General features: G+C 37.3%; 1 protein-coding gene across 1 annotated transcript in view; it reads right to left on the reverse strand.

Annotated features, from left to right (window-relative positions):
* LOC309971934 (cytochrome b5 reductase 4) overlaps positions 1 to 25028 on the reverse strand; it is an 84009-nt gene that overhangs the window by 13578 nt on the left and 45403 nt on the right. The window contains exons 6-12 of the mRNA XM_082855365.1: positions 24078 to 24138; positions 22626 to 22683; positions 20922 to 21015; positions 19081 to 19113; positions 17038 to 17160; positions 4179 to 4319; positions 2418 to 2570 (exon numbers count right to left, since the gene is read on the reverse strand). Coding sequence (XP_082711491.1) covers positions 2418 to 2570; positions 4179 to 4319; positions 17038 to 17160; positions 19081 to 19113; positions 20922 to 21015; positions 22626 to 22683; positions 24078 to 24138 — 663 coding nt within the window. The remainder of the gene's footprint in view (positions 1 to 2417; positions 2571 to 4178; positions 4320 to 17037; positions 17161 to 19080; positions 19114 to 20921; positions 21016 to 22625; positions 22684 to 24077; positions 24139 to 25028) is intronic.

The following is a 25028-nucleotide window of genomic DNA, read 5'->3' on the forward strand; positions in this document are numbered from 1 at the left end:
CGGAAAATACACATTCACTACTTACATACTGATTCTTAACCACAGTAATAAGCGTAGTAGGAGAGAAAATTGAAACGGAAATGTATTCTAATATCTTACGTCGTTGGTAAAAGCGCTAACTTTGCCTCCATCAAATATCTGAAAATACTTATCAATTAAAACAAGAGCTGTTCTGCATTTAATTCCCATAAAGACAAAGCACGATCAGAAACCGTACTTGGGGCATGCTACTTCCAAATTTTCAATCAAAACCGTTGAATAAACCCTTTTCTGCTATGCAGTTGATATAATCGCTATGTACCACTCATATAAGAGAACTGTCTTTAGGACATTTCAGAAATTTTCAATGTAACTTTAAAAATGCAAAATAAAGCTGACCATATTTTAAAAACAATTTCAAATGTTCTGGTTTATTTTTAAATGTTTGGATGCTCATAATTTTTCCCTTTTTTGTCCATGGCAGGAGAGTAAGAATGTTGTAGTAATTGATGAGTTAAACATTAGAAAGTAACAGAAGCTCCTTGTTATAGTTTGAAAGGGACCATAAGATCAGACATCCTCAGGAAAAAGTCAGCTGGTTGTTTACTAAAGCAGCCTCACAGAATGATATTAACTTGATAACTTTTGTCCACAGTCCAGTCCTTCCAATGTCATAAAATTGATTAGACTCAGGCAAGGACTTGATGCTAATGAAGTTCACAAGAGATTAAAGCACACATGCCAGAATGGCAATGGATTTTCAGCCTGACTACCTGCATCTAGTGACCTGGGCATTACATGCCCCATCCAGGGCATCTCATTCCCAGTATTGGAAGACCAAACATTTGGCACATTTGGAAGGGCAAAATGATCGTTTAAAAGTTGCTTGATGAACATGGAATTGAAACAAAGAAGTGGATAATTTTATAGGGTAGCTCACATAGGCCATATTGAGACTTCATGAGTTACCACTGCCATGCCAGCGTACAACCCTCTAAGTGGCACCAGTATCTGTGCCATGACTAGTTCCCCTAGATGAAGTTGAAAAAACACTGATCTTGCTATTTCGGCTTTCCTTTCCCATGCTCTGTGCTGACTCTCCACCCTGCTCTCTGCTACACAATCTCTATGGATAGGTTATAATACCATCAGTTAAGTTTCCAGCTGCTATATTACAATCATGTTGTCAGTCCTTCGCAAGGTGATATCACCTTCACTAGATATGTAGGTATTCCAAAATTCGTTAGGTTCACATTTATGTCCAATATTTTGATTTATGTAACCAAAGATGACTCATCACATCTATTATATGTAGACTACTGAGCTTAACTTTCAGAGAGCAGCAAATTTTCTCTATTTCCAAATTTTAGTGATCTACTTCACTCGATATTACTGCTAATACTGTCTTAAAAGGGGAAGAGCTCTTTTATTGTTACGCAAAAGGCAGTCAAAAGTTGAAGACACAGAAAAAGGAGTAGAAACAGGAAGGGGGGCGGTCTCTAAATATTAGTAGATTTCCTTATAGTCCCTTTATTAATTCTCTCATAGTACTTTTATTGAGAGCCTGTTATGCGCTAACTGCCCTGCTGGGTATGGAAAACACAAAGATAAGACATATCTATCCTTAAACTCAAAATCCTGTAAAGAAGGAATATTATTTATTCCTATCCTAGATCAATGAACAAAGTGTTAGTTACCGAGGGGTTCAGAAGAGGAGGGAGGCTTCATAAAGTAAGTGATATTTTTAAAAAATATTTTTAAAAAGGTACTTGACAGGTAGAGAGAGGCATTCTAAAAAACTCAAGCACCTAAGAATGAGGATGACAAACCTCTGGACTAACTGATTAAGTCCTCTTCGTGACCTGCAAAGACTTGGATGCTTTTTCCAGCTTCACCTCTCACCATACAAAATACTTGTGCTACTCAGGTTATGGAGACCCATCCAAGGCGTCAAAGCTGCAGAGCAACATGATTAAATCTATCATCAAGGCAGTATGGAAAAAGAACTGGAAAATGCAGATTAATAGAAAGATACCAGTTAGAGGCAACTGAGAGAGACCAATTACAGATTAAGAGAGAAATGATGAAGGCTTGATCTAAGAAGGTGGCAGAAGGGATAGAAAAGAAAGATTAAAAAGTCACTGAGCGGTAGACTCAATAAAACTTAGTGACTGACTGGATTAGGAGGGAGAAAATGGGAAGATGCAGCGATGACTCGAGTCTCCAGATTGGGTCGAGGATGAACAGTGATGCTGCAAATAACAGATGAGGAATATGGAAGCAAGGATAGGTTGGTGGGACTAAGAGAACACGACTTTGGCTGCAGACATGATGAGTTTACGATATCTGACAGACTCCCACAGGGAAATAACTAAAAGAAACTGTAACATGTGATCCAATCCAGAACACAATCTAGGTTAAAAAATATATATACTAACCAATCTGAAGATGATCAAGCTCTGGTGTGAAGAGTCCAGCAGGGTAGATTTTGATCAAAAAGTAGATGTATTTATTGTTGGGAAGAACTGGTTCCTTGAACTCTGAGAATAAGGAATCAGATACGGGTGTATATGGCTTCACAATTTCAGTACCTGGAAAAAGTCACAACAAAGACATTCAAATCTAAAAATCTAAATGAAGATGAAGCATACAAATTTTATGATGCTATCAGTATATATTTAAAACTGTACACTTAATGTGAACTTAATTCTATGTTCTATATGTATGTAGTACATGTATATATACCCTAAACCTATGTGTGCTGAGATAATGTTAACAAATCAGTAATCTACCCATAATATAAATAATCTGTTTTTATTAAGCGTGGCATAAGGTGATGGGGTTTTATGTTAATAAACTTAGACAACCATCTACACCATCAACATGTAAGCTTTGTAATAGGCTACAACAAAAATGACATTAAAAGTTTACACAGAGATGCGAGAAGGTACTTACATAATAATTTTAATTATACACCAAATTTTTTAAAGATTTTATTTTATTTTATTTATTTATTTTTGGCCTCACCACACGGCATGTGGGATCTCAGTTCTCCGATCAGGGATCAAACCCGTGCCCCCTGAAGTGGAAGCATGCAGTCTTAACCACTGGACCACCAGGGAAGTCCCCATATACCAAATTTTTAACAATGGATACCAATGGCCAGTGGGATCATTTGCGTTCCAGGAAGGGAAGAATTTCACTTTTTACTTTATATATTTTGAATTGTTTTAACAATTTAATGTTTTATATATTACTTTGGTAACTGAGAGGAATGTTAATCCAACTACTTCTAAGAATATAATAATAAAAAACAGGGTAAAATTAATAAGAAGTCATACTTTAGCCAGCCAAATTCCAAAGAAAGAGGAGTCACCACATATTTGAAAGACCAAAATTTTATACATGGTTCCATCACATATACAAAAATTAATCTATATGTAAATCATAATACATTGACAATAACCACACTGGGGAAGATACCAGCTATTGAATGATAACTTGGCATTAGTGATGATGAAGAGAAAAACTGAACAGTGTCATCATAATAAACCACAGTCACCAAATCCTGGCTGGTAGTCTGTGAGGCTGATTGCTGGAAAGGCTAGGAGTGTTATCTTCTGCAGTTTCAAAAGACTAAGAAGATGTCAGACATCGCTAAGAAAGGTATTTAAAACAAGTAAATGAGGTAATTTCAGGACAAAAATGAGGGAAAAAGAATTTACACAGTAAGGAGTATGTTTACAGAGCTTCTTATACTAGTGGCACATGCAAGGAAATCATTTATAATCATCCACTCGTTTTCAGTTTTATAAATTCAACTTCATAAATGACAGACCCGTAAGTGGTTAAATAAGAGACGTTAGTGTGTGTTTCTGGCAGTTGTCTTCACGGAAGACCATTTGTGTGCTCCCTCACCTCTTTCCTTTAAGGCTTTGTTAGTAATAAATTACAATGCTGGTGGCACTACCTCTGTGACTAGTGATAATTTCCTTGTTCATACAGTGATGCAGCACAGCTATAGTTCCCACATGTAGGATCACTGCATCCACAAACCTAGAATCTGGCTATCACTAAGTCTAGCTGCCCAGAAACATTTTATTAATAACCTAAATGGGCGCTTCCTCGAGAGATTAGTACTGATTCCGAACTGCTTATAAAAGAAGAAAATGTTTCCGCAAAGCCTCTGCTTGCCTTACCTGTGATAGTTAGCTTGAAGTAAACATGTAGCCCAGTTGGCACCTGAAGATGTGTGCTTGGTGGCAGCATCAAGCAGAAAAGCTTCGTATCATGAGTCACATCTTCCTTGGAAATTAACTGGCACTTTCTGTAGTACAAACCTAGAAAGTGATTCATTTTCTCTTAGTGAGGAATAAATTAAATAAGCAGTACTCTCAGACCTACCACGCAAAAACACAGGCTCAGCTTTCGCTCTTTAGTGAGCTTGAGTTTCACTAACAGTCTGTGACATTTAAAAAATTCGCCAGTATTTTGAAAATCTTATAGTGTTAGTTTTCTCCATTTTATTTCCTGTGATATCCATTTTCTAAAACCTGTAAGTACTTCTGTAATTTGAAAAATAAGCTCTATAAAATGAGTGTTATTTCCTCATGTCTGTTGTTATAGCATGTTAAAACCATTATAGCCTAAGAAATTAAAGTCTAGTTTATTTCTTCTTAAATTTACTTTTTAAAGTAATTCCATCCTTTAAGCCTATAACAGCTATGTAATTAAACTGTAGATGTGAAAGATATTTGATAATCAACAAAGCTCATTCTAAATTCTTTTCTTACAGAATGGAAAAGTCCTGAAACTGAAATATTTAAGGTTTAACAATACCAGCACTATTCAATAACTTAGAAATATTTCTTTGATAAAGGCAGGAAAAATACATTCTTGTGTCTCTGTATATGTGTATTATATATACACAAACAAAATTCATATGTACATGAATTATAGAACATTTCAATGGTCAAAAAATGATTAAAACAAAAAATAAACTTAGGTTTAAGGGTGTAAGTTCTGATTATCTGGAAAATTAATTTAAGTGAAAAACTGAATATGCCAAGTTTGTGGTACTAAAATACAAATAAATGAAAGGAATCAAGTATTTCTATAAATACAGGAAATATTTGAAATTAATACCCTAAGCTCAGGAAATATTATTTGTATACAGAGCAAAATAATACCACTTGGATTGGAAGACCTTGTTACGGAAGTTCTGAAAGCATGAATATTTTCACTTGTAAATTTTCTTTCGGATGTAAACAGCATGCCAGAGTAGACTTTGTTTCATAATTTCCTCTTTTATAAAATAGCATTTACAGAGATGTCAGGAATTAATCCTAATAAAGCATCTTATTATCCTAATTATGCTCTTTTTTTTTTTTTTTTTTTTTTTTGCCGTACACGGGCCTCTCACTGTTGTGGCCTCTCCCGTTGCAGAGCACAGGCTCCAGATGCGCAGGCTCAGCGGCCATGGCTCACGGGCCCAGCCGCTCCGTGGCATGTGGGATCTTCCCAGACCAGGGCACAAACCCGTGTCCCCTGCATCGGCAGGCAGACTCTCAACCACTGCACCACCAGGGAAGCCCCTATGCTCTTTTTTTTAACCTAAAAATATTTAAGTAGGTGCAGAGAGATTTACTCCAGACCTCAGGATGTGAAGGTCCTACATCAAATAATGAATGGTTAGTGGAAAACTAAAATTCACATAGAATCCTAAGAAATCATTTTGGCCACAGTTTCATCCAATTCTTTTCTTCCCTTGTCCCTTTTGCTCCCAAAGAACCTGGTCACTAAATCTTTCCATCTGTCACCATGGTAGCTTGGTATGCACATAAACTTTAGAGTGCATGGTTGCCAGGGCAAAGCTTAGACCAGATTACAGCTAAGGGTACCGCCCCAGAGTTATCCCGGAAGGCCTAATCCAGTACTGGACCGACGAAGGATCAGAGGACCTAGGCTCACCCCCAAGAAGAAATGAAGGTTCAAACGATCTCCTTATCCCTTCCTCTAGACCTTCCTGGGACCCGGAGTGGTAATACAATATGAGACCCCCAACTATATGTCTAAATATGTGAAAGTTATAAATCAGACAAATAACTGCTAAATAAAATATGTTCTACGCTACACCTTGAAATATACTTTCATAATGACCTAGAAGGCTAGGTTCGAATTCAGGATTCTTCAGCTCCTCAGAGTTCCACACAGGAAGATGGCGGAGGGGTGACAGCAGCCCCCCCTTGACTGCCTATGGCCTGACGCCCCTCTTCTCAGCCCCACTGTCTGACCCTGAGTGGAGCCTTGTGCAGGTGTAGGTGCACCAGCCCATATGTTAAGGCTCATCTACTTGCTCTCTGCATAGACAGCCTTGGCCACTTCCTGGATAGAAGCGGATTTGGGGCCATTTGGGCAGGGAATTCTGGGGTTCCAGATACCTGGAGGGCAGTGGTGAAGGAAAGCGCCTGAACTCCAGGTGGATAATTCTTCACCTTGCACACTCCTCATCCTGTGGAAGCCATGCGGCTGGAAGAGAGGCTTGTGTTTTCCTCTAAGCACGGAGTCCAGGGCAGGTGCCCCTCCTGACAATTTCACCTCTAGCCTTTACCAGAAAGGATTTGCTAGAGTAAATATGCACCTCTTTGACTATACTTAAAACACAAGGAAACTCTGGGTTCCAGTGACTGACTGGCTTTCCTTGTTAGAGAATTAACACAGTGTTCCTGCTATTTAACACCACTGAGATAATTTCAACATCTTACCGATAAAATAATAAAACTGCCATAATTTCACAAGGACGTGCTAACAACAGGTTCTAAAAGTCTTACGGAAAACTTAAGAATGTTTTCGTCTTTCAGTTGCACTGAGAAGTATCACAGGCATGGACCTGAAAAATGGGGGAAAAGGAGTATAAAGCAGATGCACTGACGACTTCAGTCTGGATAATGCCTGTATTGAAGTGTCAGGTTTCTGGTTTTATAAGCATAATTATACAAGAAAATGAGAAACTGAAAATAAATATGAGATGGTGAAACAAAAACATAAGACAGAAAACTGCCCAGAAACCTCACTTCTTTTTTTTAATCTTTATTTTTTTATTGAAGTATAGTTGATCTTCAATGTTTCAGGTGTACAGCAAAGTGATTCAGTTTTATATATATATATATACACACACACACACACACACACACACACACACACACTCAAACACACATTCCTTTTCAGGTTCTTTTCCATTATAGATTATTACACGATATTGAATATATTTCCCTATGCTATGCAGTAGAGGTCCTTGATGTTTACCTATTTTATATACAGTGGTGTGTATCTGTTAATCCCACATTAACTTCTTTTAATAACATACATATAATATTGAGACATTCAGCATAACACTGAAATGCTGAGGATAATATGATAATTTGGGTATCCTTTTTTCTTCTTGTTGAAAAGAAACTATAGCTTTCCTTCTAAAGAGTAGACTTTCACAGGCTAAAATAAAGACAAAGCTCAGTGGGAGAGAGACGTGGAAGAGAGCACTGGACTGGGAGTCCATACTGCCTTCAACCTGTCCTTCAGCTCCTTCCTGCTCCTAGTACACTTTCTGTTTTTCTGGCCATGCTACACGGCATGCGGGACCTCAGTTCCCACACCAGGGATGGAATCTGTGCCCGCTGCAGTGGAAGTGCAGAGTCCTAACCACCGGAATTCCCCCTAGTACACTTTTAAAGCACCTATCGACTCTCATTTTCCCTGCTGGAAGCAGGGGCTTACAGAAGTTAAACGGCTTGCCCAAGATCACAGAGTCACTTGAGAAGATGTGGGTGGATGGGGCAACAAGTTATGAGAGTTTCTCGCCCCAACTCATAGGCCTTGTTCAAAGAGTTTGAGAATCATCGTTCTAGAATAGTACATCGTTCTTTAGCATCTTCCTCCTTATTTCGACTACATCGGTTCAAGCATAAATGTTTATAGATTATCCCTCCACCCTTTACAACTCTCTACTATTTAATGTCCAAATTAGGGAACCAGTTCAGCAAGTCACCATCCATCCCAGGTACATCTCTTCTTCAACATCCCCAATTCCTACCATTCTGATCAACCACAGGTTTTCTTAGCACTCTTTACTACTTTCAATTACCTAAATACAGGTGTCCCCCGCTTTTCGAAATTTCCCCTTACGCCACTTATCTTTTATGAAAAATCTACATTAGTACCTGTTTTTCCTAACTGAAAGAAATCCAAAGAGGATTTTCACTTATGAAAAACGGTGAAAAGGGAAAATAGCATTCAGCGTTTGTTTTGCAGTGAGCTGTTACGGAGGCAGCGTGCACCCCGAGCAGAGAGAGTAGCACCCCAAGCTCCTTCCCCGGGAACTACACTCAGCATCTCGGCATCAAGCCGCCATGACTTTGAACTGTGCCTGTGAGCATTTGCACTTTGTCTCAGTTTACCTTGTGCATCCGTGAGCTAGATGTGTCCTAGGGTAACTGCTTCTTCCCTTTACACCATTTCCACTTACGAAAGATTCCATAGGAAGGCTCTACTTTTGGATACCTGTATGATTTACTTACCTCCTAATTTGCAATCTACCTTTACTCATGTCTTCCTCTAAGATCTTCCTGAACCAACATAGGGCAACCAGTTAGTGGAACTACACACTTAAAAAATGCTCCAATGGAAAATAAATAACCCCAAACATCAATACTAACATCTACAATATTTAAAAATATATTGATATACATACCTAGATATGTCCACGCAGAAAAACCCACAACCTACAGCCATTCAATTCAATAGACATTCCATTTAGAAACTGGGTTATGTAAGGAGGGAAATCCAATATTACATTAACACCTTGGAAGAGGCTCAGAGCAAGACATGATATTGTCTCTTAACTCAATTTTATCAGATGCCTGAAAGGGTGAAGCCATATGTTGCTGAGACCACTCTGGTTTCTGGAACCTATTAAGGTTGAATAGAAAGTCTGCACACTTGAGGGGCCTTACCCTGGGAGACATTTTTCATATGATGTGGTGATGGACTGGAGAGCTATTAATGACTGAATGAGATTCTAGTAAAGCGCCGGTTTCTTCTTAGCTGTGTATCATTTGATATAAATGGTTCACGGCCAGAGACCAGGGGCTGGGCTGTGAGATAAGAGAAAATCTATATATTGGCCTCTGCCCCCGGTTCCTGGTACAGAGTTCCTAAAACTCTTATAATATCCTAAGCGATAAGAACAGTAGGAGCATCTCTTGTCGTTTACACCATAGTTCCCCCTTATCCATGGGGGATACATCCCAAGGCCCCCAGTGGACGCCTGAAACTTCTGGGTTTTTCCTATATATATGTACATATTATACAGTTGTAATTTATAAATTAGGCACAGTAAGAGATTAACAACAATAACTGATAATAAAATAGAACAATTATAACAATATGCCATAATAAAAGTTATGTGAATGTGGTCTGTCTCCCTCAAAATATCTTACTGTACAAACTTAATGCCGTTTTCACCTTAACTAAGTACTTATCATGAACTGTGGCAGTAACTTTTGCAGTTTAAAGTACAACAGCAAAACTAGCACGGATTCCTTTTTCCTTCTTCACAATTTCACAGAGAAGATTTGTTCTCATGGTAGAACATGATGTAGAACAACCTCATAATTTGATTTTTTTTTCCTTTCCTTGTTAAGACAAGAACTTTCACCCTTTCATTTAAAGGAAGCACTTTACGGCTTCTCTTTGGCATACTGGAATTGCCAGCATCACCTCCCTTGCGCTTTGGGGCCATGACTAAGTAAAATAAGGGTGACCTGAACACAAGCACTGTGATCCTGCGAGAGCTGATCTGATAACCCGGAAGGCTACCAAGTGACTAACGGGTGGGATGTGCTGGACAAAGGGATGATTCACGTCCCCAGCGGGACGCCTTGAGATTTCATCACATTACTCAGAACGGTGCACAATTTAAAACTTATGAATTGTTTATTTCTGGTATTTTTCATTTAATATTTCTGGACCACGATTGACTGCGGTAAGTGAAACCTCAGAAAGCAACGCCACAAATAAAGGGGGAACCACTGTATTTGTCTTTGACCCTCATCTCTAACACGGGATTCCTAATACCCTTGTAAATTCCTATGTAATAAGAGAACCAGGAACATTTCTGTTCTCATGAGGTGACTCTGGGTGGGCTCCTGGATGAGCGTCGGTCACCAGAAAGACGCAGCTATGAAAGAAGTTTGGAATTTCCAGCCCCACGTCCCACCCTCTGGAGAGGGGAGAGGGGCTGGAACTGAAGTTAATAACTGATCATGCCTACATGAGGAACCGCCATAAAATCCCAATAGCAGGGGATTTAAAGAGCTTCCAGGTGGGCAAACACATCAACACTGGGAGGGTGACAGACCTCAACTCCCCACGGACAGACGTTCCTGTGCTCAGGACCCTCCCAGACCTTCTCTCACCTTCTGCATCTCTTCCATCTGGATATTCATCTGTATCCTTTATCATATGTGATCTACTCTAGCAAATTGATCAAGCCCAGGGCAGGGGTCTTTGGAACCTCCCATCTATAGCCAGTTGGTCAGAAGGACAGGTGGTAACCTGGGCTTGCCACTGGCATCTGAAGTGTCTGTGTGTTGGGGGATGGGGGGAGGGATCACGTGGGACTGAGCCCTTAACCTGTGGGATCCGATGGTGTCTCCAGGTAGACAGTGTCAGAACTGAGTTAACTTGTAAGACACCAGCTGGTACTGCAAAGAACTGCTTGCTGTGGAGGAAAATCTCCACGTATTTGGGACCAGAAGTGTCAGAAGTGAAGCGTTCTGTGTGAACAGTAAAGGAGACACATAGGAGAGAAAGACAGTAGGGAGGGAGGGAGTTTTCTTCCTACACAGGAAAGAAAAATCTGAGTTTTTCCTTTACAGAATCTGTCACAGTTCATATAGCAGGGGTCAGCCTGATTTAGCCTTGCTGGCTGTCTGTTTCTGCCAAGACAGTGACCTTGATGAGCAATGAACTTGTGTGCAGGGATGATGTTCAGAACCCCTGAGAACAAGCGGAGACTTCCATAGCTCAGCTGGTAGAGCAGAGGTCTGCAGAACACTTGAGAACAAACTATTTTCAAGAACTGTACAAATATCTAACATTTTTGACTATGGATAAAATAACTCAAACCCATGAAGTCACTAGAATACCTTCCTATGCTGAAGAAACAACCAAGTTTTAGTTATTATATACTTTTAAAAGTATTATATAATTGCATTTATTTTACTGTTTTTAAAAATTATTCAGCCTTTTCACTAACTCTGGTAAGACTTCCACTTAACCTCTAGTAGTATAGTTTTATCATCCTCACCCAAACCACTCTTGAATATATGAATAAGAATACGTTCATAACACAGCTTCAAACACTAGGATGATAAACGTGTATGGGCACACATTTTTCCATATACTGGGGTAAAACCTAATGAAGCAGTATTAGTAAATTGACAATAAAGCATAGATTCCTTTCTGTTTTAACTATTACTGTTAAAAATATACCTAAAGTGGGCTTCCCTGGTGGCAAAGTGGTTAGGAATCCGCCTGTCAATGCAGGGGACACGGGTTTGAGCCCTGGTCCAGGAAGGTCCCACATGCAACGGAGCAGCTAAGCCCGTGTGCCACAACTACTGAGCCTGCACTCTAGAGCCCACGAGCCACAACTACTGAGCCCGTGTGCCACAACTACTGAAGCCTGCATGCCTAGAGCCCATGCTCCGCAACAAGAGAAGCCACTGCAATGAGAAGCCTGTGCACCTCAACGAAGAGTGGCCCCCACTCGCCGCAACTAGAGAAAGCCCACACGCAGCAACAAAGACCCAATGCAGCCAAAAATAAATAAATAAAATAAATAAATTTATTAAAAAAAACATAAAAAATTATTTTAAAAAAACATATATACCTAAAGTGTATTCAGGTCTTTTACTACCTCACCTAGACTGATGTGAGTTGAATCCTTCTTCCAAAGTGAGGATTTTATAGACTTAAATATTAGCATTAAGTTAGGAGAAAGGAAGCTCTTTCTCCAAGACTAGATTCAATGGGGCCCTTAGACAATGAGGTCCACATCATAGCAAGGTTGTCACTAGATTTGAACATTTCTGTGCTTATCACTTTTCCTCAGTTCCATAACTAATAATTCAGCCAACATTATACACTGAAGTGCCTGAACTGCCTGAATTCTAAGTTTTTAAACTTCTTCTATTCTACCTTTTAATATAGTAAATAATTTCTTACTCATTTACAGCCTGCCCCATCTATTCTGTGTTTCTTCATATTCAGGCCATTCCGCTAGAAATAAGAAGACAGCAAAATGCCAAAGCATCTCATAGTTACTGTGCAAGCAACAACTTTACACCTGCTGGGCTGAGCAGACAATTTAAGAGAACAAAGCACAATGAAGTTTCTATTTGCTATCCACAATATTTTCTTCTTTTCCAGTAATTCTGAATGCTTGTTTTAGGCAGCAAAGAAACACGGATGCGCAGGCAAGGAAGGGGAGGGGAGGGGTGAGGGCGGTTCTTTCTACCCCTGCAACAAGAGCTGTGGTTCACTGTGGCAGCGAACAGCTTGCCTGCAGAATCACGGGCTCCACAGAAAGCCTCCATCAAGTGACTGCTCACAGAGTGCCGACAAGCACATTTACACCTACAGACAGTACTTCAGTGTGTGTGCACGCGCGCGCGTGTGGTGTGAGCAGTTAGGAAGCCCTGAGGAAAGTATAGTTCAAATAATGAGAAACTGCCATTTTTTTAGGTTAAAAGATAAATATCAGTGATTTCATACAGTTCAACTTGAATTGTAAAGACAGTTATAGATGCTATATATAGACAGATTCTACATATAGATTCTATATATATTTATAGATTCTATAGATTCTATAGAATCTATAGATTCTATAGATTCTATAGATTATATATTTTATATATATATAATATATATATATTTATATATATTATATATATTTATATTTTTATATTAAAAAATATACATATATTCTATAGATTCTATATATATTTAACCCATATATTTAACCTATATATTCTATATATATTTAACCTATAAACCTAGAGGTTTATAAACAGCTGCTGACATATCACAATTATGACACAATTTTTCTAAATCTTGTTTATAACTTTGTATCCCAATATTCATTTACTGAGTTGTTTGTTGGCAAATCTGTATAACTGCCTTTGGCTGGTGATCTAAGTTCCCATATTAAAGGCAATCACAATTAAAATAAACTTTAGGTTGGATACAGAAATAGCAATCCAATTATCTATTGTTTTTGACTCTTAATAGACACAAGTTTGTTAGTCATCACACACACAGACACACACACACACACACAACTACTCACTCATAATCTTCATCTATTCATCTTTGGGAAGAAGAAAATAATTGGAAGCGCCCAAGTTACAAATGGTAGTTTGGTTCTAGTCATATAATTTAATTTACTAACTATTACAGCTGGATTAAATGTAAAAACGAAGTAGTTTCTCTTCTCTGATTATGTTCTTTGTTATATTTGAACCTTTTGTGTAAGTAAATTCTAGATGTGACATGAGAAGGTAGTGCACTAAGTCTTCAACTTACATGGTTATTTTTTAAACTACGAAATTTCAGTAAGAGGAAGCCAGCATGAAAACCTCCTTGAAAACCAAGGAGCCATGTGATAGACTGAACATTTGAAGCTACTGACAGCAAGTTAATCATAATACTCTGATCATGTAAGTATTCAGCTTTGCTAGTGTGGAAAATAACCTATAGTTTTTGTCATGATTTAAGGAAGAGAAAGGACGAAGAAGAAATTATCTATGCTAATTCTGTCAAACAAATTAAAAAAAAAAAATCCCCTGAACTCTGAGTCATTTTCCAAAGTGGAAAATCTAATTCACTGAAAAATACATGCATGGCTCTAATTTCAGACAAGAAAGCTAAAGCAAACTATGATGGTTCATGATTTAAGCCAAAATTTATGGCAGGGATGAAAGAGTTCATGGAAAGCCTCAGGAAATTATAGAAGAGAATACTTGAGCAATGTTCGTTCTATTTCCAAATGGAGGTCAGCCTGGGTTCTCAGTCTCATTTATTTCTAGGACTTAGCTTTTACTTGGTTTGCTATGATTTTCCAATCACTAGAGAGTCAGATAATCTCAGCACAACAGATTTCACTTTAATAATATCTCTTTTCATTTTCACTGCCTTTTACCTATTCTCTTCTGATCTGCTACACCACTCAGTTATTCCTCTATGTTCTCTCTCCCTACCTTATACCACACAATTGAGACCTCCTGCTCTGGGAAAATGGCTCTATTTGTATTTTCCCACATATGGCTTACATTTCCTTTCTCTACCACCTGCAAAAGGTCTGGCACAGTAAGTACCCAGTAATGATACCTGGAAAGCCCTTCATAGTTTTTTTGGGTTTTTTTAAAGCCACTTTCAAAACATTGCTTGATATTCACCTCCTTCATTCATGGAGAGTCATTTAAGGTCAAATTCATCTGCATCTGTTAGTTCACTTAAGGTAAACTTACAATACACTCAAGTCTGCACTATGTAACTTGCTCTTACTGGCCTATTTCTTGATACAAGTATTCTTCAGTCTCATGTTTGTGTATGTTCTTTCTTCCACCTGGGAAAATAATTTCTGATGCCTTTTATTTGTTTCGTACCACAATACCTAAAATAGCCTTCTACACACAGTATGTACTCAAAATACAGCTACGTGATACTTTTCTGAAAATTAAAATACTATCCACAAATATATTTTTATAATTTTAAATATTTAAAGATGCTAAACTGAATATATACAGTTAGTTTCTTCTAACCCCTCCCTAAAATAACAGCAAAGATGGTTTTTTTCCTCTGTGTGTGTGTTTTGTTTCTTAAGGCCTAGCCTGCAAGGACAATAAGAACAGAAATAAAAAAGCAACAGAAGTTTGGGAGCTGACAAAGCAAAGAAACGACTGGTAACTGACTCAGTAGACTCTGTAAAGCTAAATCCTAAGCTAGACAAACAAAAAGCCAAGAATCAACCCATCTGTAACGTGAGCCTTTGAGGCTCAGAAATTGGCAGGACCAAGTGTCGAATCAGAGTGAAGGCAGAGCTAAAACCTCTTTCTGGAAGGAAGTTCACTGAAGAAGCCTAGATGCTGCTTCCCCTGCTTTCTGAAGTCCTCCCCTACTTCACACGGCCACATGACTGATTCTCTCCTATTCTAGCAAAATATCAGGATTTTGCTCTCTCCGTAGAAGGCAAAACAAAGGGTCTCTAGATTGGGTATATGTTATAGGCTGAACTGTGTCCCCCTCAATTTTCAACGTTAAAGTCATAACCCCCAGTACCCCAGAAAGTGACTATACTTGGCGACAGCGTATTTCAAAAAGTAAGTTAAAATGAGGTCATTAGGGTGGTCCCTAATCCGATGTGACTGACGTCCTTATAAGAAGAGGCAATAGGGACACAGACGGAAGACCATGTGAACACAGCCATCTGTAAGCCAAGGAGGGGCCTCAGGAGAAGTCAACCCTGGCAGCACCTTAGTCTCAGACTTTTGGCCTTCAGACTGTGAGAAAATAACTTTCTGTTGTTAGGCCACCAAGTCTGTGGTACTTTTTCACAGCAGCCTTAGTAGACTAATATAGTATACTAGGCAAAAAAAAAAAAAAAGGAAACTAAGTTTACAGATATCCCAGCCTTCTTTTCCCATATAACTTCTGAAATGCTGGATGCGAGGTAGAAGACTGTTTACCCTAGAGACTCTGACAAAATACTGGCATCAGACTTTTCCCGAAGAAACCATCCAGCCACATAGTAAATATTACTGTCAACAAGCCACACCCACAGGCACAGAGTTTCCAATCAGCTTTTAGAGTTCCACCCTGAAGTATGAGCAGATGGTCAAGGATCAGCAGACATTCAAAGAAAGCATCTAATATGAAAGACGGACCAAAATAAACAAACTGTAGAAATAGAGGCTACACAGGGAGACAAAAACTCTCAAACACTATAATTCTTAAAAACAGAAGATAGAAAACAGGATGCTAAAACAAAGGAACAAAAATCTAAAGAGTTCTCCAAAGTTAAAAATATGAGAGTAGAAATGAGTAACACAACAGCAGAGCTAGAAGACACAGCTGAAGAAATCTCCCCAAAAGTAGAAGAAAAGGACAAAATTGAAAATGAGAGAGAAAAGACAAGATAATCAGAGAACTGGTTAAGAAGGCTTAAAGCAAGACTATTTCTAGAAAGTAAGCACAGACCATGGAGGGAAGAAATATCAGTATTCCCCAGGCCCGAAGGTCTTAAGTTTCTGTAATGGAAATATTAGCAAAGAGGATGAATACTCGGCACAGAAGTTGAAAGCAGACCCCCCATTAAGGTATATCAAACCGTGAAATTTCAAAACACTTGGAAGAGGCAAATCCCATCAGTTTTCAAAGAGAAAATATGGAGTGCATTCACTTTGTGAAAATTCATCAAGTAGAACACTTGTAAGATGCACCTTTGCCTATAAATGTTATAGTTACATAAAAAACTTTAAAAAATAAAGAAAGGAAGGAAATGAATGGTATCATCCTTTAGGAATAAACTCAGAAACTGGTTTAGGTAAGCAGAGAGACAGTAAATGTGCCTTCTCTAACAGAAAAAAACTAGATGTGCCTACAAGGCATAAACTTAACTTGTTTCTGTACCTTTTATAAAAAAAAAAAAAACCTCAAGGAGTGAATGGTTGGACAAGAGTTTGAGTGGGTTTCTACATTTAGGTATCATTACCTAATGACCTTTGTTATGTCTAAACATTAGATAGCAGAGTCATAAATTTAATTTCTGCTTTAAAAAAAAAAAAGAAGGATAACAGACACAATGTCCCTTTCAACTCCACAGAGAGAGATACAAGGACCCTTTGGCTCACTGCAAGTGGCCTTCCAAACTCGGATACAACTGAGCCACTGACACAACATTTTCATTAACCCAGGACTCAAAATAATAGCACAGCTTACCTGTATCTTTCTTTGGAATAAGTGAATTATGATTCTCCAGGGGATGACCAAGGCATTTCCAAGAAGTATTCTCTTTTTTCTTCAGGACAATCTCTATTTTTCCCACATTCTCAACAACTCGCACTGAAAAGAAGATAAATTGCATTTGTATTCATTGATACTAAATATAAGGTTTTACTTTTAAACCAATCTTTCTCAAACAACCCAAATGTCCCAATCAGATATGAATGACACTGAGCATTTGTGAGATAAATAAAATTTTGTGTACATGTTCATCAAAATTGTTTATGCCTTATACGGTGTTAAATCCAGTTTATGTTAGATTCAGATTAACTTCTTTCAAATTAATTTATCAAGGGCCAAACTAATACATAATGCTAGTTTTCATACAAGCTCAAATAGAGCCATGGCAACTAATTAACACATAGCTTAAAAAAAAACTTAAATATACAAATTAGCCATTGAATGGATCCACAAAAGCAAATTTAATTTATACTCTTTTAACATTTCTTGGGCTCTGAGGGGTTCTTATGAGTGAATTCAGTAAACCAATATTGAGCCTAATAAACAGAAGAAGCTTCAGGAGAATGAATCCCAACAAAGTGCACGTCAATCTTTGATAATTAAAAATCTTTTAGATTCTCTTTTTATTTTTGAATGTTTAAAATAGTTTAGAATACATGAGTACAATAATAAAATAAACTTTTAAAATTGATTAAATTTTATGAATTGAATGTGCTTTTAAAGATCTAAAGTATATTTCTTTTCGTCTTTAGAAACAATCTGTCCTTCCTCACTGTAAACACATAATTCAGTAGCAATTTAACAACTTTTAAACACAGGTTATTCAAATAAATTCAATTCAGTAAGCACTGATTTGAAGCTTAACAAACATAAGAAGTCCTTGACTTTAAAGAGCTTAATTTACACAATTTACAGAACTTACTATGGTATAAAGAAAAGGGAAGGTATAGAACCGGTGTAAGGTACTCTGACAGTACTTTAAAACAAGAAACCATATATGAATATAGAATGGAATATTATTCAGCCTTAAAAAATGAAGGAAATCCTACCACTTGCAACAACGTATGATAAATCTAGAGGGCATTATATTAAGTGAAATAAATAAGACAGAGAAGACAAATAGTGCATGGTATCACTTACATGTGGAATTAAAAAAAAAATTCACACTCATAGAACCAGAGAGTAGCAAAATAGTGCCAGGAGTTGGGGCAGGGGGAGGGGGGAATAGAGAGAGCTTGATAAAAGGGTACCAACTTTTAGCTACAAGATGAATAAGGTCTGAGAATCTAATGTATAACATGGTGACAACAGTTGATGACACTGTCTTGTATACCTGAAATTTGCTAAGACAACAGAACTTGTGTTCATATGCATAGACACACACACACAAAGGTAAATATGTGAGGTGATGGATGTGTTAATTAATTTGATTCTGTGAATCTTTTCACAGCATATACCTTTATCAAATCATAACATTGTACACTTTAAATCTTTAAATATATTCTAATTTTGTCAATTATATTTCAATAAAGCTAAAGAAAAACATGAAAAACAAGAAACCACCATTCTTTGATGAGTCTTCTATTGCTAAACAGCTGTGTAAAATCCACGTTGTGTATTTACATGCAGAAATAGTCATAATTTAATGTGCTCTGTCAATATTAAATATTTGAATATATACACCTAAGAAAAATTTGTCTGGTGTGGTTAAGTATATTTCTACAAGCTGCATGTCAGGAGTAGGGCCGGAAGGAAGAATGGGGACAGGAATTTTTTTTCTAAGGAGAGGAAAAGGAAAGGGAAAAGAGACTAGATGAAAAAGGGGAAAGAAAAAAGGCGTGGGGAGAACTGAAACCAGAGGGAAAAGAGTACATTTAAAAATTAATGTACTTGCTTATATAGAAAACATCATGTCCTTGTCTGCAACATGAAAATATACAAATGAATAATAAGACAAATGCTGTCCACGCCCCCGTGTGTGTGTATATGTATATAGATAAATTATTTTTGGTAGCTTACCAGAAAAATCTTCCTGAATCTCATGACTTAGGGCTGGAGAAAAAAAAATTTCAGTTAAGATCCAACTCCAGTTCCTATGGTCTACAAACACCATATAAGATCATTAAAATGGTTCTTTCATGCACCATTCCACATCTCTCAAACATATCCTGAGAAATCAAAAGAAAGAAACTGAACACAACCAAATTACTGTATACAATGTTTTGAGACAAATTACTTAAATATGTGTCTTCAATTTTTCCATTTCTCTCCCTATTAATTAAGGAGTAAATACTCAATTGCCCACAGGTGGATAACCCACACTGGTGCAAGGACAGTCCCAGATTGACAATGCTACAAACCAAGACAGGAGCAAGGCAGGGAGAGATAGCAAGTGAAACACACATACTCCAGGGTGTGCACATGCGTGTGTGAATACAGGCCGGGACTGGGTCTAGCTCAGCGTTTCCTTTCTTACTGTTCTCTAAGTTGAATATTCATTCAGTTATTGAAAAAGAAAATTATTGGGCATCTATGCGTGTTATGCACTTTCCAGGTGTTACAGTTATCACAGTTAGTAAAAGAGAAAAATCCCTGCTCTTATGGAACTTACATTCCAGAAGGGGGTGATGCAAGAAGTATTTTTACAAAAACTGCTCTAAAGTTCGCTGTGTTAATAGTTATGTGGAACTTAAGATTCTGCATTATTTTAGTCCTTCTGATCTAATATTAGCAACCAGGAGATTCACATTTTTGACTGTGGAATTTTTGTTTGTTGTTAATATGTGTGCAAGATACAGTTAGCTACAGTGTGAACAGAACTAGCCATAAAGTATTTGAAACATAGTAAAGGCTGACACAGAGGTCTTCCTTAAAGAAAAATCATGACAGAGCTAATGAATAATGTATACTTTTCTAGACATCTGAGTTTTTCATTAAAACTCTCCCTAAGAGGCAATATATATTTGATCTTATGCTAGCAAAAAATAGGGTAGCATGTATTTCTAGAAGAAATGTTTAAGATTTGAGGTTGATTAATGAGTGGGGGGAAAATAAGAAAGAAAAAACATTTATCAACTCCAATCCAATTCAGGACTAAAGGTCCTTCATTAATATGGTAAAGCCATGAGCTGAATCGCGAGTCATCTGAGGCCTGGAGAATTTCAGTCTCTGTTTTGCAAAAGTAAATGAAACGTTCTTTACATAAGAATGTGTGCTTAAAATACAGTTTTCTTCTTGCTGTTTTGGTTTGTTTCATTTCTACTTTCTAATTAGAATAACATTACCTTCTTTAAAGGAGAAAATGATGAACTCCTAGAGTCATTATGGGTGAGAAATGGATTAAGAATCTGCTACCTTGATTCTAGATTTTAGTCCTGATTTCTTTCCCCTGATAGATCTGTAACCTCTCAAAACAGACAGAAGTGAACTGTATGGTAGGTCTTTGCCCATGAAGGGACAGGCAACTGAAGGGTACAGTATAACCTTGCGGCTGGCAAGAGACAGGCCAATAGAACAGTGCCTGGTGATGTCTACTCAGCGGAAGCACATGACAGGCAGGCCTCCGGAGATTTATTTGTAGGTAAAGTTACAGAGTCTTACAAAGCTGGACCAACAAGTATTTCATATGATTATTGATTTTGATCGCACCTAATTGTTTAAACTTGGGAAAAGTGAGGTTGTACTGCCATTTGCTAGCACTTTCCTTAGTATAAAGAAATAACAGAAAAAAAAGATCAAAAATGACAAACCAAAATGACAATGGCACATAAAATATTATAGGTACCGAGACTCTACACCAGTAACTACTATACCTAAAGGAAACAAAAGTTGTTTCCATTAATACAGAATAAGGTACTTACCAATATGTATAAGATATGAATAATCCTTGATAACTGTTTCTGCTCTAAAGGAATCATCCCGGTGATCAGCTATTACTGAGTCTAAATTGATATCCTTAAATGGAAATCGAAAAGAGAAAGATTAAAAAGTAAACTTTTCACCAAACTCCTATTACTATACTTTTAAGCTGATCAGTGAAAGTTCATATGGTACTTATTTACAGAACCCACAAGCTAAATACACATTATTCCTGTTTTTTTCCTCTCTCATCAACCCAGTTCTTCTCCTTCAAAGTATATATCACAATTTTAACTATGCATTTGTCTATGCTTAATGTCTACCTTACACACTCGTCTTTAAGCTCTAAGTGTAAGGGGCAGAATACTGTCTTCAGAATATTGCTCAGCACCAAGTAGGTGCTCAAATATTTGTTGAATAAATAATTTGGAAAAAAAATTAGAATCAGACAAGAAGCCAAGATATCTGTGTTCATTTTTATCTTTCCACTATTATGTGACACTGTGCAAATAACACAACCTCTTAGGCTCAGCTTATCAAAAATAATAATAATAATAAATTCACTAATAAATTTTTAGATGTCTCTAATTTCTACATAGCTTTGGTGCAAGTTATTTTGGTGCCTATCGTTTACACCATACACTGAATACATTATTCCACGTAGAAACCTTCCCCCTTCCCTTAATCATCCATCCTCTGCGCTTCACTGATATCACCAATGAGAGCACACAGACCCCAACCTTGCCAGGCCCTGTCCTCCTGGTTCAGGACTGCTTGGTTAGGAGACAATACCAAGAGGGAGTGGAAGGCGGGACAAGCAGTGCCTCTCTGGGCCTCTTGGCTCTTTCAGGCAGAGGCTGGTCACTCCTGCGGAGCCATCAGATCCTGCTGCAGGAGTAGGAGGTGCTCACCAGCTCAGATGTGGTTCTGCTACTACAGAAGTAGCATGAGTTCTCAGAAATTCCTAGCTGTCAGAACTTGTCTTTAAATCTCCACAGTTCCTCAAGTGTGGGAACCTTGCCAGTTGCTGGAGGATGTGTCTGGAGATGTTGTAAGTTGCCTGCTTATTTATCTGATTTCCCAGCTGGACTGTAAGCCTGGTGAGAGTTCAGTCTCTATGAAACTGGCCCATCATTAGATTCCTGAATTCTACGATGGTGTTGAAAATGAAGCAGGGATTCAATAAACACTTAGTGAATGAATTAACTCCTTAATTTTAGTTTTCAGAGGGCATTAACTGAACCCCGTTAGTGGCTTAAGCATACTAAGCTCCAGCAGTGCAGCCTCTCCTGGCTCTTGAATTCCAATTTAAGTGCAGGAAATTAGTTCGTATGGTGAGGTTAAACGGGGACTCTCACTGCTGTTATCCATGCTTAAACACAAAAAAAATCACAGAAGAGCACATAAAATATGCTTCTTCCTGGTCTATTTTTTCCCTAAGGTGCTATGGCATGGGTGTTAAGGGCACATACTATGGAGCCAGCTGGCCTGGGTTCAAAGTGCTAGATCTGCCGCTTACCGTGTGACTTTGGGTAAACTACTTAATTTCTGCTTCCTCATCTGTAAGGTAGGGGTAACGAAAGGATCTACCTCACAGAGTTGCTGTCAGTTAATACAAGAAGAGCTCTTAGAAAAGTACACCTGCGCATAGCTCACATTTATTATTTACTTTTTTGTTTTTTTTCTGATCTTAAAAATGTGTTTACCTTCTGTTTAGTATATATGACAATGGTGACTAAAGCGTCTGTTTGGAACCAGTCGTAGCTGTAAAATATTTTAAAAAGAATAAATAATCATGTGCAGTAACATATATTAAATCATTAAATATATAATTTTAAAATATATACAATTTAAAAATATAAAATATGACACAATAAATACATGATTTAAAACATAGTTCAAAATCTACAGTGAGAAATACATTTCTCTAGGTAAAGTTTTTTTTCTAAATAATCAGTGGTGTTACCATGAAATAAATAATAAAGCAATTATTTCTCAATTTAAAATACTTACACATCCATGTATTCTAACTTGGATAAAAACAAACAAGATCCTTGACAAGGCACTTTTTATAAAGGTTACACATCTAAAATTCCTTTTATCAGAGCAGTAGCACAACATGTTTTCTGAAGGAGCATGACAAAATCTACATGCTTATTACCTTCACTCTTCCCTGTCACAAATATGTTATTACTCCTCAAGAAATTAACTCACCAAGGATGCTTAATGGTCAACAGTAAAAACTTAAGGAAAAACTAAGTCTTCGGTTTTGTAATAGCTATTGATCAAATTGATTCTGTTTTTGTACTTACTACCTGTATACAGGCCCCCAATGTGAATGCTAGGAGGTATCCTCAGGCCCTTAACTTAAAATTGAATATGAAATAATTTAACAGGTATAGCAAGTAGAGCCAGAAGCTGCTATTATAGACTCATGATAGGGGGAAAGGGGGTAAGAGAAAGACTACAAATAACACACATAACACTAAGGGCATCTGAAATATCATTAACAAAAATACACATGGATTGCTTAATTTACTAAGACAGGGTACAATACATTCTGAAGGATTTCCATTAAAAACTGATAAAGCAAACTAGACACACAAAAAATAGAATAGTTGAATAAATTATGGATATTCTATGATCAATTTCCATCACATGATAGAATACAGACAAAAAATGCTTTTGAAGAATCTTTCATGACATAGGAAATTGATCATAGAATATACTGTAATACTGTATTATCAAAATAGAATAGTATGGAAATAGGTATCACATGAATAAACTGTGTGGAATAAACCAAATATTAAGAGTCTATACCCAGGGTTGGTGCGATTACAACTGATTTTATCACTTTCTTTTGTATTTCTATTTTCCAAGTTTTCTACCATGAATGCATATTTTATAATCACAAAAAATAGTTCTTTTTTAAAGTTGTGGTGTTTAAAATGGGTTAAACTTCAGTTATGTTAAAAATTCATATTTACGGAACAGCTCATTCTCCAACAATGCCTGATAAATGAGGCACTACAGTTGTTGTGTCAAAGAAGCATAATTAATAAAATAAGCAATAAATCAAACTTAGAGCCATTTTTTTAATGTGTATATTTTGGTGTAGAACTGATTACGCTTTAAAAAAGTAAAACAAGGATGCATACCTTGGAGAACTAGGCCCTTCTTTGGCAAGTGGATCTGTCACTTGGCTCTTGGGAAGCATGCCTTCACAAAGAAAAACAAACAAAATAGCTACAGTTCATCCATGTATAATTTTTCTTTTTTCTTTTCCCCATCTTTTCAGTAAACTTCTTATTGAAATATTATAAAAGGACACAAGTCATAAATGTACTACTCAATGGATTTTCATAAGTAAAACAAACTCTTGTAGCCAGCACCTCCCTGTGCCCCCTTCCACTCAGCACCCCTCCCCCAAGGGTAACCACTATTCTTTTAACATCATGATTAGTTTTTGCCTGCATTTGGCCTTTATAAAAAATGGAATCATAAAATATGTTCTCTTTTGGTCTGGCTTTTTTGGTCCAGCTCTATAGACATTTCAGTTAATGTCAAATCAGCATGATTAATAGTAAACAATAAATCAGGTCTGGAGCTTTCTGAGATTTTATCCAGGACGTTGAATACATCAGTAGTTTGTTCCTTTTTATTACTGAGTATTACTACACTGTATGAACATACCATATGCCGGAATCTATTCATTCTCCTGTTGATGGACATTTGGGCAGTTTTTAGCTGTTACGTATAGTGCTGTTATAAATGTTCTTGTACATGTACATATACATTCTTAAAGAACATCCATCTACATTTCTGGTAGGTATATAGGACATGTATATGTCTAGCTTTAGTAAATACTGCTGAACAGTTTTCCAAAGTGGTCATACCAATTTACACTTTCTACCAGAGGTGTATGGGAGCCCTGTTGCTCCACCACCTTGCTGACACGTGGTATTCTGTCTTTTTTCATTTTAGACATTCTTGTGGATGTGCCCCAGCATCCAATTTTATTTTTTATTTTTATTTTTTTAAAGATTTAATTTTTAATTTATTTTTGGCTGCATTGGGTCTTCATTGCTACACGCGGGCTTTCTCTAGTT

The sequence above is a fragment of the Leucopleurus acutus genome (genome assembly GCF_964270905.1).
Source record: "Leucopleurus acutus genome assembly, chromosome: 15".
Lineage (NCBI taxonomy): Eukaryota > Metazoa > Chordata > Mammalia > Artiodactyla > Delphinidae > Leucopleurus > Leucopleurus acutus.